Source organism: Dromaius novaehollandiae, chromosome 21 (genome assembly GCF_036370855.1).
Source record: "Dromaius novaehollandiae isolate bDroNov1 chromosome 21, bDroNov1.hap1, whole genome shotgun sequence".
Lineage (NCBI taxonomy): Eukaryota > Metazoa > Chordata > Aves > Casuariiformes > Dromaiidae > Dromaius > Dromaius novaehollandiae.
This window is the reverse complement of record NC_088118.1, coordinates 10,947,078-10,963,652: the sequence shown is the minus strand read 5'-3', so window position 1 is coordinate 10,963,652 and position 16,575 is coordinate 10,947,078. Positions and strand designations below refer to the sequence as shown.

General features: G+C 35.2%; 1 protein-coding gene across 1 annotated transcript in view; it reads left to right on the top strand.

The window, feature by feature from the left end:
• Positions 1–3,264: 3,264 nt before the first annotated feature.
• The window catches only part of LOC135330444 (gamma-2-syntrophin-like), a 127,688-nt gene continuing 114,377 nt past the window's right edge, over positions 3,265–16,575 (top strand). Inside the window, exons 1-2 of the mRNA XM_064524091.1 lie at positions 3,265–3,342; positions 9,949–10,086. Coding sequence (XP_064380161.1) covers positions 3,265–3,342; positions 9,949–10,086 — 216 coding nt within the window. The remainder of the gene's footprint in view (positions 3,343–9,948; positions 10,087–16,575) is intronic.

The window sequence follows — 16,575 nt, the reverse complement described above, 5'->3', positions numbered from 1 at the left end:
TATTCTTAGGCTAGTTAGTTCTGTCCTACTGATCAGTTCCCTGAAAAAATGAGGTATAGCAATAAACAATCAATTTACTTAAAGATATCTTTTAAATCAAAATAAAAGTAGGCATGTTTTTTCTAAAAGTTTATGCCTTGACTATTTTCTGGAATAGGGACTGTGTTCTAATATATTCAACTGTGTGGCATTATTATTTAGCACTGATTAGAATTTGTATTTTTAACAGGCAATTTTTATCCAAATTGATGTTCTGAAAGTTCACTTTCTAAACACGCATTACAGGATTCAGATATTTCTGATCTTTTGAGAGGTGCATGAGGATGACAGTAATCAATCATATCTAATTAGCTGCTGACACACTGTGCTTGCAATAATTAAACAAGACATTACTGCTTACTTGGTAGTGGTTAAGATCACACAGATTGAAAGCCAGCTGTTAATCACTTCTCTTGCAGGACTAATGTCATTAACAGAAAATCCCAACTTCCACCCCTAAGGCTATTTTGAGGAGAGCTTTTGGTGGACAGGCTGTGATGTAAGCAGTAAAATAGATTTTAAAATTACGGTTTTTGAGCATCTTTTCAAACAGCTGTTGGCTTGAGCTTTTAGTCTTTTTTGTAGCTTTCTATGTGCTAGTTAAATATTTAGAAAAAATCTTGTGTCCTGAAGTGCTGGAAAATAATATCACAATGCTGCAATTAAAATATTCTAAAAACTTTTAACATTAATATGCATTTTAACTGGATGTAGTGAAATGTTAATCCACAGTAAGCACTGATAAATGCAGATATGCAAAAATAAGAAAAATCTTTATGAAAAATAGTAATTTTTAAGATGCATATTTCATATATTATAATTCATATATTCATATATTATCTGTACTTGGGGGAAAAACAGAATGAATTTTTTATTAAATATCTGTTCTTGAACATTTTTGTTTCTGATTCTGATTCTTATAATAATCATATATCTACCTATTAAATATCTTGCATTGAAAATTTACAATATATTGTGACTGAGTACCTTTAGTCTTAATTGACTTACCCTGGAATCATTAATGCCCATCAGACAAATTCCACTGGCTTTAGCATGAATATGAATCACCCGTTTAAAAACAGGCTGTCAGGAATTTCTGTTCTTCGCCACTGACTGACAGTGGTGATTGTGAACTCTATGAAACGGCGTAACAGTCTATAATCAAAATACATAATCTAGTCTCATACTTTAACTGCTCAAGAGGATTAAAAAAAGGAAATAAGTGAAGAATAAATACTCTTATTAGCTACTTACTGATTAGGCTACCAAGCGTTTTTCTCCTTTTAATTTTTGGTGGGTTTGGCTTGAGGTTTTGTTTGTTTTAAATAGAGGCTGAAAGAAGATACATTCCAAATACATCTTAGATAGAAGTAAGGCAGCTGTTAAGTCAGTTTGGTTGTAAATTATTCTAGATTAAAACTTACTGTTGACTTTGTGATAATAAAAATAACCTGCTATCAAAGATTAACATTGGCAGTTGCTTTCAGACTGGAATAAAATTCACAGTTTATTTTATTTTGGTTAGTTTTTCAGAAATGAAAATAATACTACCCTTCAGTCTACTTCATGATAATGACAAAGTAGACTCTTGCTTCACTGTAGTTTGGGGGAAGGAGGGAATTAGTAGAATTAGGTAATACAAATATGATTTCAGATTTTTGCTTTTGCTGACAGGATGCATTCTAAAGTCCTCTCCAGTTCAAGTTTAAGGCTAGTTCAAAATATTTAATTTTCTTTCTAGGTTGTATAGATCTATTCTTCCAGTAATTTTATTAGGAAATTGTAAAGCAAAATAAAAACAAGCAATGTGTTTAAAACATCATCTACACTATTTTTTCTGTCATTCTATTTGCTTGCACTTAGAGCTGCTATGTTTGATATGTTCTGCTAAGTTTAAGTAAAGTTTCTAATTGAAGAAAGCAAGAATACTTATATTGCAAATATTATTTATAGTGTTTGTTCTGCTTGGGTTTACAGTACAAGTAATGTTTAACCAGTCAAACCTTCTCATTACCCATCTTAATTATTAAATTCAGTTTCACAACTGCGTGTGTGTGTGTGAAGAACACTGTACTTGAAAGGTAAAATTAAAATCAATGATTAAGTGAAGCAAAGCCTCTCCTGAATTCCTGTGCAGCATTGCCTAGTTTAGTGATTAAAGCTTATCAGTGACAATATTTGCCAGATTAATGTATTAATAAACGCTGTATGCTCTGTGGCTGGCCACATGTGTCATATGAATGACATACGAATGATGCATTTGTTACTTATTTTCCTAGGTGATTCAGGGACTCAACATTTTCTGTGGCTCAGGCAAGTAGGTGCTTAGTGCTCATATCACCCTTGTTCTAACAAAACATTTCAACATACGCAGAACTCAGTTATGCTGAAGTTTACATAAATGTGGTGCTCTTGTAAAAGTCATTGACAGAATTAGCATTTTAAATTCCTCATCTTTTTTATGCTATTAAATGCTTTTATCAATGCAAAACAGTTATAATTCTGAGTTTTGCATCATCACATAGAGGAAAATACATTTTCTATTACAAATATGTGTTGTTCTTTCAAACACCATATTGCTGTATTTTTCTCTCAGGATTTATTCCAGTAGAATGTCATTCTACTTTTCAGAATACTTATTATCCTAATGGGTGCAGTTTCTAAGCTATAGCTCACAGTGCACACCCACACACTGTATCACTGAGCTACATGGGAGTTTGCATTTCTATATAGGTTGCAGTTTTGGGGCAAGGCTGTGCTGTGGGCAGTTCCACCTTATTCAGTCAAAGAAGTTCTTACATCACGGCTGCCTGTTACAACTCACTTTCGGTGTACCCGCTTCTGGAAGTTGCATTGACGGTGCTCTTCCTCTGTCTATGCAGCAGGCTGTAAACCCATGGGCTTTCAGTGCTGCCTTGCTGTTCTTCACGGATGTAAAGGCAAAGTAAAGGGGGCTGGCTGGGAAAAGGGGCAGCTTCTGGATGGAGAGTGGAAGGGGTACATAGATTCAAACTGAGAACAGCTCTAGGGGAAGGGAGTAGTCTTGCCTCAGCCACAGGCGAAGGCCAAAGGACTGAACTGCTGGGGCAGGCAGCCACCTCTTGTGCAAGGGGTAGCGCAAGACGCTGGTGCTGCGGTCACCACTGCAGTTGCTGTGCTCACTTAGAGCGGAAGCAGAAGCAGCTGGCAGTGAGCTATGTGTGTGTGCGGGGAGAGGCCCTGGGCATGGTCCTCAGACCAAAGCACAAGGTAGAGTGTGTAAGAGTGTCCAGCACAGCCCTGGCCTTCGGACTCTGCGGTTGGGTAAGCAGTAAGGGCCCCTGGTGATATCCTTGGGCCTAGCATGTAAAGGCACTGCTGTGCTCCTCTGTACATGGAAACTGGACAGTTGTGGCACTGGTGATGGTGAGCAATAGGAATTTAGAGCAGAACGGCGTCTGGAAATTTGAGCTCCCTCCTGTTTTCCCCGTCTTCAGTATTTCCTGTTAAAAGCACAGCCTGATTAAGTCGTTGACTGGGAGGGGATAGGAGCTCAGAAGAAGACCTCCATCAGAACCCACTGGTACTCTCTGACAGAGCACCCGTGTTTTGGAACAACTTTGAATTTTAATCTCATGTCTGGTTCAGACTGTAGAAGAGATGGCTTCAAGGCAGCTAATAGCAGCCCCCCCTGTACCTATGAGAGAGTATCAAGAAGACAGAGCCAGGCTCTTCACAGTTGTGCATGATGGGAGTATGAGAGACAACACGCAAAAACTGAAAAGAGAGGTTCAGACCTGATACAAGGGGAAGCTTTTTCCCCAGGAGGACAGCCAAGCAGTGGAGTGGGTTGCCCAGAGAGGTTGTGTAGTTTCCATCCTTAGAGAAGTTTTCAGCCTGGTCTGATCTCAGAGCTGACTCTGATCTGAACAGGAGATTGAGCTTCAAACCTCCCAAGTTCCCTTTCAACCTGAATGATTCTGTGATTGTAAAACAGCATTTTACCTCCTGATCTACAGCAGTTTTGAGTTACTCTTTGAGATATGGGAAAAGTCCATACCGTTTGGGCATCCAGTGGTTAGCATTTTTACAGATGGTTTTGTAACTTGTTCTCAGAAACCCCTAGTATTAGGGAACCATAATCTATCCAAACAATCTGTTTAAGGACTTCATTATCATTATAATCCCTACATATCTGCTGTCCTTATCCTTTTATTCCATGTTGGTCCATCAAAAAGCCTGTATTTATGTTCTCACTCAAAGCCTCTTAAACCTGAAATTATCTTCTAGTCATGAAAGACAAAGTTACAGTTCTCTTTAGGGTACAGTCTTCCTTCAGATTAATTGGTGTGAAAATTATAAATATTAACCTATTCTATTTTGAATGCCACAAATCCATTTTTAGGTCCTTAAATGAAAAACTTCTTTAGGTCTTCTAGTTATTTTTCATGTCTCTCCTGTAACAGCAACAAGTTTTTCAATGTAGATACCCTTTTAAAGCCAGTCAGAATTCTTCAAGAATGCACGATTCCAGTCATATGCAAGAAGTCATAACTCTAAATATTAGTTTCATAGACAAACAGATCTGAAAGAAATCATTCTGTCCAGGATTTTTGCCATGTAAGAGGATTAGTACCTCTACAGTTCAGACAGATGTTCAATTTTTTCTCAGAATCCCTCAGAGATGAAAATCCATAATCTGTCCCAGCAATCTGAGGACTTCAGTTTATTTGCAGTAGGAGTATGCTAAAGAGAGGAGGTTTTTTTTTTCCTTATTGGATTGTTCCGTTTGTCTTTGTAATATGACTTTAAAACTGTCATCATCTCCCCTGCTGTTCTGTCTTTAAGGTAAACAACCCTAATTCATGCAGAATTACAGATCTCTGGTAATTTTTAATTTTTTGTTCTTGACTCTTTTCAGTTCATTATCTCTTTTCTCTAGTGCGGCCATGAATCAGCACTGTCATAATGTATAAAAAGAAAATTTACTGGGATGCATTAAGTGCAACCTGTGGTAATGGATTACTTCACGGACATGAAATAATCTTCCCTTGTATTCAGCACTGTGAGGGAACATTTTGTACTACAAAGCCAGAGTGCTATGTTCACTTTTGGGCACTGTTTTTTGTTGCGGGGAGGGAAGCAAATCAGTTGGAGAGAACCAAAAGTAGAGCCACAGAAATGATCTGTGTTTGCCTTTATTGCAACAAGATAGTACACTAATATTGCCTGTTTCCTTTCTTGAAGGAGTGGTACAAGTTTTCCCAATTACATGCAATTGATTATTATTCCTAGAGTGTAGTACCTTCCACTTTCTTCTGTGGTGCTTCATCCCATTTTTTTAAATCTCTTTTGTATTAGTCAAGGTCATTTCAAATTTGAATTCTCTCCTGTTCCAAGAAAATGCCTTCCTTTGTCTTTTGATCGCAATAGTGGAAGTTGTGTAGAAAATATATCAGAACAGTTATGAGAGAGTAAATTTAAGTCTTCCTTAACTTAGTGGTGAGAGCACTGTGGGGCAGACAGCGAACCTAAAGTTCTATCTCTGCTTAATTTAAAGTGACATAGGATAAAAATTAGTGACCTCACTTCTCACATGTCCTCCCAAACATCAGTAAACCCCAGATATGAAATTTCAACAGAGTTAAGTTTTCAGGAAAACCTTCATAATTGGATTAAAGAATTTAATCACTGTTTCTGAGATATAAGGATTATTGATAAAATATTTTTATTTATTTCACTTTAAAAAGTTAAATTTAAGTTCAAATGTGATGCTAAAAGAATTTTTTTTACAAATGAGGAAAGCTTATTTAGAAATGTATTTTTAGCAGTTGAAAATCAAACTGCTGTGCTATTGAAGCTATAAATATATTTATTAAGCCTAAGAACTAGCAAATGGTAATTTCTGCTGGAGGATCAGTGTGACTCAGTGGACTAGAGCAGAGTATTTTTTAGATACAGCAAGGGAAACTCCTTAGAATAAATTTTCATGCAGGTCTAAAGACACTGACGCCTCTATTCAGTTGGCCAAAATAGTGACGACAAATGATAAAAGCCATTTAGGCAGAGGGAAGGAAGAGAGAGAAGTTTTGAGTTACTGAGAACTTCTGCAATCTAAATCTCTGTAAAAGAGTTTTAAACTTTTTTTTTATGTCAAATATTCACTAGCATAAAAAGCCTGAAAACTATTGCTCTAATTCAGTATTACATTTGAAAAACAATTATATGTAAACAAGTAAACAGTTTCTGTAAAAGAAGACGGAATACACCTCAATAACACTTTTACATTTATGTCTGCCTTATTTTTTGCAAGCTTTTTCAACATTAAAGTAATGAAGACAAATGCTTATGCCATTAAGACCAAAGTTTGGCCCATAGATGTCTACTCTGAAACAGAATTCAAAGCTGTGACGTTTAGGCTGCAGATACAGTGCACTGAAAGAATTATGATAGTTTGAGTAGGGTCCCAAAATACTACACTGAACAGGGAGCACTCTAAAGCAAGTACACTGACAGAAAGGACCTGCCCTGAGTAGTGAACAATAGAAGTTTGATAAAAGGATGTATCTACAATTCTAGCTCCATCTAGAAAGTGCTGTTTTCTTCTGTGTGGTATTGACAGTTTTTGAGCTTGCTCAAGAAAGTAAGCCTCAGTGTTTCTTCTTTCAAAGACAGAATAGTGACTAAGCTTTCTTAAATGTCACGACTAATGTGATGTGTATGCTACTGTGCTCTGTTTTCTTTTCCTCTCTCTGCACACACATACATACACGTACCCCTTTTCTTTTCCTGAGGCCAATGTCTAGAAAACTTATCAGTACGGTATGTATTGGTATGGCAACCAACATTTAATTTCCTTATCTGCCCAAATGAATTTAAAAACATATTCCTTTACTTCTCACTATAAGCACCTAAGTCCTATTGAGATGCAACTCTCTAGGCACTTTGTGCATTCTTTTATTACAAAGCACATACAAATTTGGTGTATGGTCTCTAACATTACTATGTCATTTTTAGGAGATACTTCTACTCTTCAAATCTCACTTTCTGATACCAGTTACTGGAACAGTTACTTTATAAAGAAACTTTTTAAAAGAGAAATCAAGACAAATCCAGCACAGATTAAATGTTGTATATACAAGTACATGCAAAAACTAAATTGCCATTAAAATAGTCTTGTTTGAAGAAGCACTTTGTCCATACTGGAATTTGCCTAATGAATGTGGAGTTACTTGTAACACCTCTTTAATACAAAGAAGGAACAGGTGAATGTTCTGAATTCTAATTCACAGCCATTTATAATGATCTAAAAAGGCATAATTGAAAGGCTGAGAGAAATCTAGATTTATTTTATTGATTCTGAAAGCAAATATGGTATTGCTGTTTGTCATCTTAGATCACACTGAAAGTTAGATGGTGTGAAGTAGGTATTCATTTTAATAGGAATAGATGAATTTCAGTGAGACTTTTAGTTTAAATAGCATGATAGAAAGCACTACAATATTTAATCACTCTACATGTTTCATTCATTATTTGATGGGCTGTTACAGGTAAAAGTTCTGTTGTTTTTTTTTTTTATTGTGTTACTTCTAAACATGTGCAACAATTGCTGGCCGGTAGAATGTTCTGATTTTAGATTATATAAAGTGTTCTGTTCTCTCAAGATGTTTCTGTAAAGCATAATCTGGCATATCAGCAAAAGTAACAATGATTGCCGGGCTGGGTGAAGTAGTGATGCAGAACCTTTGAATGGGAGCAAAATTTGGGTAAGCTGATTTTGCAAGGGAATTCTACTGTTTGAAAATATTTGCTCTTCTGTACCGTAGCTGTTAAGGAGATGGTGTTGACACAGTTTTCATATCCTGTCATTTATAAAATTGTATTGATAAATCATCCGATCATACTAGAAATTTTAAAATGTTGAAAGTTTGTGAATATAAAGTAATGTCAGTTTACAAACAAACGAGAATAATTAAAGTTTACACATGACACTGAACATTTTTTTTCCTTTAGGCATTCCTAGCAGACACTAGGGACAAGATTCATCTGTCCAGAATTAGACACCTGTGTCTGGGTTGTCATTTATATTTATTTTCTAAGTTGAAATAGAGAGCTATGATGCAATTTGTTTCATTCTAGATGGGTCTGTAGAAGAGATCAGATAAATCATGCTCCGGAAGTGTTTATTTCTCACCACTGGCTTTACGGAATCCAAATGGCTGGCCTAGATGGGAAATTCTACATTGTAAACCTTTGTGGCGAGATTAATTTCAAGCTTAAAATATCTACAGGTAGATATCTACTAGTATGATAGGTGTCTGCATGTCATTATAATCATGGAGATCTGGCCAAGCCTCCAGCTAGAAGCACCTGGGTTTCCCATAGGGCCACATACATGTTTAGATTGTCTTGGATATCCTAAGTGTGTTAAATGGCAGCAGTGGCCTACATGGGGCACTAATGAGAACCTTATGAGCAATTCAACTGAGCAACTGCTATGTAAGGGTATATTGAATTGCTGTCTAGGCGGTTTTCCATTTCCGTGGACTATAATGGATGCTTTGGCACTTTCTTTCTGCATAGAGCTACATGACATCAAAATATAAGTGCCCTAAGCTTGAACTGATCCCGCCTTTAAAGACCAAAAGGTTTTACTAACAATCACCAAAGAGCTCTCTGCTTAATCTTTATAGTAATGAAAATATTGTTTTAAGGTTATGTGCCATTTTTTTTATTTTACTTTTAAATCAGTTGAGGAGCATCCATCCAGTGCACAGGGCATGTTTCTTCTTTAATTCCATTACTCTGTTCTTTACTCAGTCTGCTATTTAACAAAATAAAAACAAAATATGAAGGTGAATGACTTGATTTAAAACAGTCTTAAGAAAAAAACAACACTGTAGCTATAAACCTTAAGTTGTGCTTGATTTCTTCACTTGCACAGAGAAAGTGCACAGTGGTCTGATGTTACAGATACAAATTAATAAACAAATATTACTCTCAAATATGATCATCTGTTTTCAGAACAGGTGCTATAATCTTTCTCTTCTGTGCAACAGTTGTAAAGTTCTGAAATTATACTAGCCTGCTTATTTTAACAACTAACTATAGCATTCTGAATTCCAGTTTAGTAGGAAATCTGTGCATATGTAAGAAAACCAAAAGTCAAAACAGATTTTCTTTTCTATTAGTCATGTAGAGAACTTTGAGGATAATCATTTCTTCTGGCTACAAGCTATCTTTTAGATTTTACCTTTTTTTAATACAAACATACTTGACTACCGATAGACTTTAGTATGTAATATTCTGGTGATGATGTAACTTCAGAAATACATGTCCATTTGACTTAAACAAATTGAAACCTTTAACACCTATATGTTTGCAGTGTGTATATGTGTGGTTTACTGTATGAAAACAGTTTTGTACCACAATAGAACTCTATCTTAAAGGTGGCATTTATGAAGGATACAGATTTTTTTCCTGAGACAGTGGAAGGAACATCTTTGAGTCAGTAACAATATTACACTTCTCCACCTCTTGTTGAAACTGAAAAGTGCATACATACATGTATATATATGTATGTACATACATTTTGCTTCTAATACAAATTAATAGTAAGTTGTATGACTAAAAAGAAACAGAATTTTCTACAGCAAAAAAATCCTTTGTTGAACAGTACAATGGGGAATATTTTTTTATATATTAATACCTACTTCAAAGACCATTTAGCTGTCTTTTTACAGTACAGAAGAGGCTTTTTATGTTTAATCCATTTGAAGCCTAAAAAGCAAACCAGTTTTCCACTTTTTATAAAGAATGCTTATTTATATGCATTTTGTGTATTGAATCGGATAGAGGTTATTTTTTATCATTATGAAGTGTTCATATAATTAAAATCTTTGTTTCTATTTCTGTGCCTTGTTTTCACAGACTAAAACTGGTATTGCATTGTTGTATGATGAAGTATCTGAAAATGCCTATGACATCCGACTGAAGCTTACAAAAGAGGTATTAACAATTCAAAAACAAGATGTCGTCTGTGTTAGTGGAAGTGATCACAGTGCAAATGTAAGTGCTTCTAGATTTCTATGTTTTTGACTGTATATTTTAATGTCTTCTACAGAGATCAGAATATGCTATTGGAGTGCGAGATATGTTATTCGGTAATAGAAAATATGTAATGATCAATATTTCTTTTGTGCGTATTTGGATTCTTGTAGGTAAGAACTTATTTTTTTATCTACAAGATGGTATGTGTCCTTTATTCTGACATGACATTACAAGAAATTAAAAATCTATAAATATTGAGAGTACAGTATTCTTCCACCAAATATCGTTAGCTTATTAAATGAAAAAAAATAAAAGCAAGAAAAAGCTGTATTTCCAACTGAAAGCATTTTAAGAGTAAACTAATACAAGGACTTTTCTTCATTGATGCATCAAGTATCAACAATTGTCTGTTCAAGGGCATAGAGGTGGCTGGGAGAACACTTGACAGATACTTACTTGCTTCATTTTAATTCTTCTTCAGCCACAGATGGAGCTTACTCAGTGCCAGCATATATATGGTGTTGTGTTTTTTTTTTTTTTTTTTTTTTTTACCCAAATTCAGTTACAAAGTTTTTCTAAAGCATGTGGTGTCCTTAAGCTATAGAAAAGTCTTCTGTATCACCATTTAATATTGTTGCTAGAAAATCTAGAGACATTTTGTATAATGAGTACAACAATGGCATCTGTGTTTTGGACATCTTCAAATAGCATCTTTTATTTCCTCATATGAAAGTGTTCCTCTTAAATCTAAGTGTAGATATCCCAAATTTACTGAGTAAAATAAATTTCATGAACCATGCTGGTATTCGCTAGAACAATGCATGGCAGCCTCCTCAGAGGGAGGGCAAAAAGGGAGTCTTTTGTCTATTTGTTATATGGCACATTTCATCTGAACATAAAATCTAGCACTAGGAGTTATCATGTAAGTTTATGATATCCTGTTGAGGATTAAGAGCCTAAAAGTATATAGGGGTATCTGTATATGCATACACACACGCACGCACGCATGCACGTATACATGTGTGTGCATATGAGAGCGAGAGTGAGAGCCTGCTTATGTAACACATACATACATAAATTTCTGCTACAGTAAATATCTGTATTTTTTGTTTAATATCACACAAAAACAAACAGCTTTTAGAAGTTAGAAACTATATACTGGTTTCAAACCTTGTCTGTGTAATTCAATGGAACGTGACTTGCTTTTAAAAATGTGCAAAAAGACTGCATCAGTGGGCAGCTAGTGGAAGAACACTTAGTGAAGTGAAAGGCATGTCACATTCCGGTTGGTTTGCTGAAATAAATATAAGCCTGAGCCAAAAATTGTCAGCTTGTGTATACTTTCCACTTCACTGAGAAACATGAAAAGGTGCAGACTTTAACTACAGACATTATTGGTAGCACTGAGAAGTTGTATGCAAACTGTGGTTACAAAAGTCATAGTAAAATGTTTTATGGCTGCAATTCATGGTGTCTGTACATACAAGCATACATGATGGCTCTGGTCTTGGTGGCATCTAGATGCCTTTTGTATAAATTTTCTTTCATTGAAAAAGAATAGAAATTCATCCTATTCTGAGATAGTTCTTGACTGAATTAGCACAGGCTAGTTGCATCTGAGAAAAAAAAGAAGTATCAAATCTGTATCTGTATTGATCATCTTTCATTGAGCAAAAAAGCAAGCCTGATGCACTTTACTGCTACATTTTATGTGTCCCCTAAGTAGCATTTCCTGGAAGAAGACAGGACAGGAAAACAGGCTCTGATAATACTTGGAGTTTTAAGATAAGAAGTAGGATTTTGAAAAAAGTTCTGGAAAGTAAGAGTCAATGTAGTGTACCAGAGCTCTGACATGTAGCCACTGTGTACGAAATGAGCTGAAGATCCTAGGTTGTATTTCATGACGAGTAACAATTAGGTAGGTAAGTTAGTAGGTAAGCCTAGAGATAAGGGCATAGCCTGGGACTACGTCAGAAAGTAAACAGCTTTTCCAGTATATAGAAGTAGCATTAATGTGTAGAAGTGAGGGAGTTTCATATACAGTTCAGATGGCAATCTAGGTTTGAGTTGCAAAGTACTATGTGGCTCTAGATATGAAGTTCATTAAGAAGGAATTCTTCCTCATTGCACTGTTTGTAGGCAACATGGTAATTCTGCCAAGCTGACCTTTCCAGGAAAACACTGAAACATCAGGTGATCATACACAAACAACTGGGTCTTCCTCAACCTGTCCAGTTGCCTATACTGTGGTAGAGCCTATAGCTTTGTACTTTTCTAAATTCATTTAATTCTCATCTTCACATGTTATTTTGATGTTACGGCTGAACTTTTTCCTTGTTTTCTTTAATGGACAGGATAATATTTTTCTCACTATTTTTCTCCATATTGCTATAATTGGTGGGGGGGTTTTTTAAACAAATGCATTGAATTTATATAATAGAAATTATAAATTGAAAAACTGAATTGTTTTGAAAATCTTAATCTTTATCATTTGTTTATGATAATATTACAATATTATTACTATTACAATATTTATTGATTGTTTACATTAATCCTAAGTTATCCTTAAGTTTTCCTCAAGTTTTTTGTAGGTTTTGTTGCTGAAGACTCTAAAATGTAAATTACAAAGCTCTTACCTGTTGCTTTTCTGTGGGCCTTTCAAGATCTTCTCAAGTTGTCCCTTCTTGAAAGTGTTATCTTCAATCTGCATGAGTTTCTGTTGTCAAACTCAAATGAGAAAAATGGATTAAATCAAGGCTTCGTGGCAATATTTGCTTTGGTTTACTTTGGACCAAATAGAAACTTTTGGAGCATTAGTTTTTAAAATAAATGCCAATTGAGTGTAATGTAAAGATGAGCATTTTAGTTTTTACAGAATATAAATTACCAATATATAGGAACTCAAAGGCAGAATTTGAAATCAGGGTGAAATAGCTGGAAGTCCTCTAGCACTCTCTTTGCTAACTCTAAAATTTTGAAGAAAAATTCAGAAGAGCTAAATGTTTTAAGTGTTTCAAGAAAATAATTTTGCTTGTCCTCTATATGACTATGTATAATTCAATATATTAATAGAAAATTGTAACCTGAAAGGCATTTCTATAGCAGTTATAGACAATCACATTGTCTTACTGATTTATTCTCCTCCTTTCTATACTTTGCCTTTATTATTTATTATTCATAGTTAATCTGTATTTTGCACACAGCCATTCATCACACTATTTCCTTTATAACAAAAACAAAAATAACTCATTTGCTTTCTTTATGTAATCATCTCAGATATGTAGGAGGAAAAAAACTTCTGCTTTTAGAGTTGCTTTTCGTAGGTGGAATATGTGAATGGGAAAATATTGAAAGTTCTGTATCTACTTGTGACAGTACTTAATTCTCTAGCCAGTTTTGTGGAAAGCATTCCATGTTACCTGTTCTGCTCCGCTATCAGTTCTTTCTCATATACTTCCAGCCTCCATGGGGCCGACCAGTTCATTGAGCTTGTGCAATACAGAGGACTACACAAGCCACTGGGGTGGGTTGGACTTTCAGCAACACAGATTGCTCCATAAGCATCTCACATTGATTGTACAGATAAAAGGCAGGTCCTCTCACTGTAAAATACTACTAAGAGTAAATTACTTCTACTAGCATCATCTTGACCTTTACTTGTTTCGTATTTTGTCTCTGCCATACATTTTTAAACACTGAGAAAGCTGTTCACCTGTTCATGAGAAAATGTAGAGCTGGTTTTCTGTAATTTGATGGCAGTTCATCCCATTTCACTAGCCCATTTCACTAGACATTTGACTTGGATGTAAAATAATAAGGGAGAGGAATGTGGTTTGTGGAATTCAAGGTATGTATAGAAGAAATAGGTAAAGAAAGAGTTGTCTTTGCATTTCGATACCAGATTCTACACAATAGAAAAGATGGCTTTTAAATATGTAAAAAAATCCTTCCAGAAGTGGAACCACTGTGGGAAATAATATGTTCTCAGTGTTTGATTATATATTATTTGATTATCTCTCTATATATGTTATTAAATATGTGTTCCTTCCAACAAAATTTTTCAGTCATTCAGACTTGGAAAGTCCAAGCACTCCAAACAAGTCTTTGTGACTTACTTCACAGGGTTCTCATTGGTAGGAAAAAGGAGAATGTATGGGAGAATCATTCATAGAAGCAAAATTTGAAAATACTGACAGAAAAACAGGTAATTTTTTTTCAGGATGAATAGTTTAACAATACCCACAGAAGCAAATTGGTTGTATGGTAGCTAGGGAAAGAATCCATTATCAGTTAAAGGAGAAACAGGACGGCATTTGTTTCTATGCTTTCATAATATGATGTGCTTTACTAAGATGTGATATTTCTGTAATTTTTTGCTTGTCCACTTGTTAAAATCAGTTTCCCATATATTGCTAGTGCCTCACTATCTTACTATCTAGTAAGTGCTATCTTACTTCTCCTGCTGTCAGCCCAGTTTTATGCCTCTGCACTTTTCATAAACATTTTTTCTTTTCCTTTCTATTACCTTTCTGTGTCTATTCCCTGCGAAGTCCACTTGCAAAGTAAGAAAAAAAAAATGCATTTAGCTTTTTATCACTATTAATCAGTCCCTCCCACAGAGCTGAATTGTCTCTGACTTGATCAGTGGTAGAACAAATAGGTTTCTGATGCAGGCTCTTGGCTTGTTAATTGGAAGAAGACTCTTCAGAGGCTTTTGGGAGACTAATATAATTAGAATAACAAAAGCTTCACATTCTGGGCACACAATCCAGTTTCACAGGTCTTGTCTTAGCTGGAGTTTGCCACATCGAGATAAGGTAGGTGAATAGGGACAAAAAATAGCAAGACTGGTTGTTTTGTTGATCCAAAAAAAAAAAAAAGAAAGAAAGAAAGAAACAAGCATCTGAATGTACTGTTTAAATCTCTGATGAGACTGCTATGACTTTTTTTCTTTATAACTCAGATGCTAATAAGGACAGAAAAGAACGTTCTTTTAGCACACCTCTAGAGAATAGGTCTGCATTAAAAGTTTCTTTATACCCCAAGTACATTTCTGTCTAGGTAACTACTAATACTACTGTTTGCCCAGTGCCCATTCTGCCATAAGAGCTAATAACTAACATTTCTATTTATCTGGAAATATCAAGCTGGTGATTAAAGAAAGACTTTTCTTTTTGAAAATTAGATTTTTTTGTATGGAGGAAATACATTATTTAGCCTTTTGTTATTTATTTTCCATACTCTGGGAAGCTGGCCTAGATATTTAGAAGACAGATATCAAATAATGCTTTAGGATATATTATTAAAGATCATAAGCTCCTGTTGCTGTCACTTTGAGAACAGTTAGAAGTTTATATCACAAAATAAATAATAAATATGAGTATTCATCAGCATGACAAACAGAAAATAACTTTGGTTTATTATTAAAGGCAAAAAAGTAACTAGCATTGACAAAAATAGTAATAAATGTACAGAGGAGAATAATAAAAGGGACACTGTAGATATCCCTGAAAAAAAAATCTCCCTGAGATATGGTCAGAATCTAGCTGAGGTTAAGTGCCCTTACCAACAAGGTAGAAAAGAGAGCAATACAGTATCAGTATTTCTGTGTTGCTAACCAGGCAAACAGGCAGACAGATATATGCATCCTTTATTAAAATTTAAATTAATCTGTTGTTGTACATGGGGCCATGACAAACTGTCAGGATTGGTAAATTGCTACTGTATATATTGCAAAAGATTGTGCAACAGTTAAAAATCTTCGATAGCTAGATGCAGAATATCTGACTGTGTGGAAACATAAGCATCTTTAGTGATAGAACAGGACACCGGTGGATACAGCCTCTATTGTTCATCTTTGCCTTCACACCTGCCAACATGTAACAGCGAATGCCATTGAAATTATTCAGCTAAAGAACAGCTGTGTTCTGGAAGGATTCAGCTGTAACTCTTGTTATAGCATGTCTTTTTACTTGAAAGAAATCAGCTTATTCTTAATGGAAAAAGAAAGAAATATAACTATATATTGACACTGGGGCCATATATGTAATAACAATTAGCAACTCTGAAAATCCAGATTTGTAGATGATCTGCACAGCCTTTATCTATATTGTTGCTCTCACAGTCTGGGATCAGTCCAAGTCTCAAATCTTCTCTTATCACCAAAGATAGCTCCTGTCCCAAATTAATCTTACAACTCAGTGAGGGAGTTCCTGGAGATTCTTGTGAACCAATATTGTCACTGAGAAATCTGTAATATGATCACCACACCCTGGAGAATGAACTACACTGTGGTTTCTCAGACTCATCCTTATTAGAATAGATCACAATATAATTTAGATTGAAAGGGATCTGTGGAGTCATCCAGTTCAACCTCCCACTGAGATAGGGGTGGAGTCATCTAGTGCAACCTCCCACTGGAAGCAAGGATAGCTTCCAAGTTTGTTCAGGTTGCTTGGGGCCTTGTCCACTCAAGTTTATAATATCTCCAAGGATGGAGATTCCACC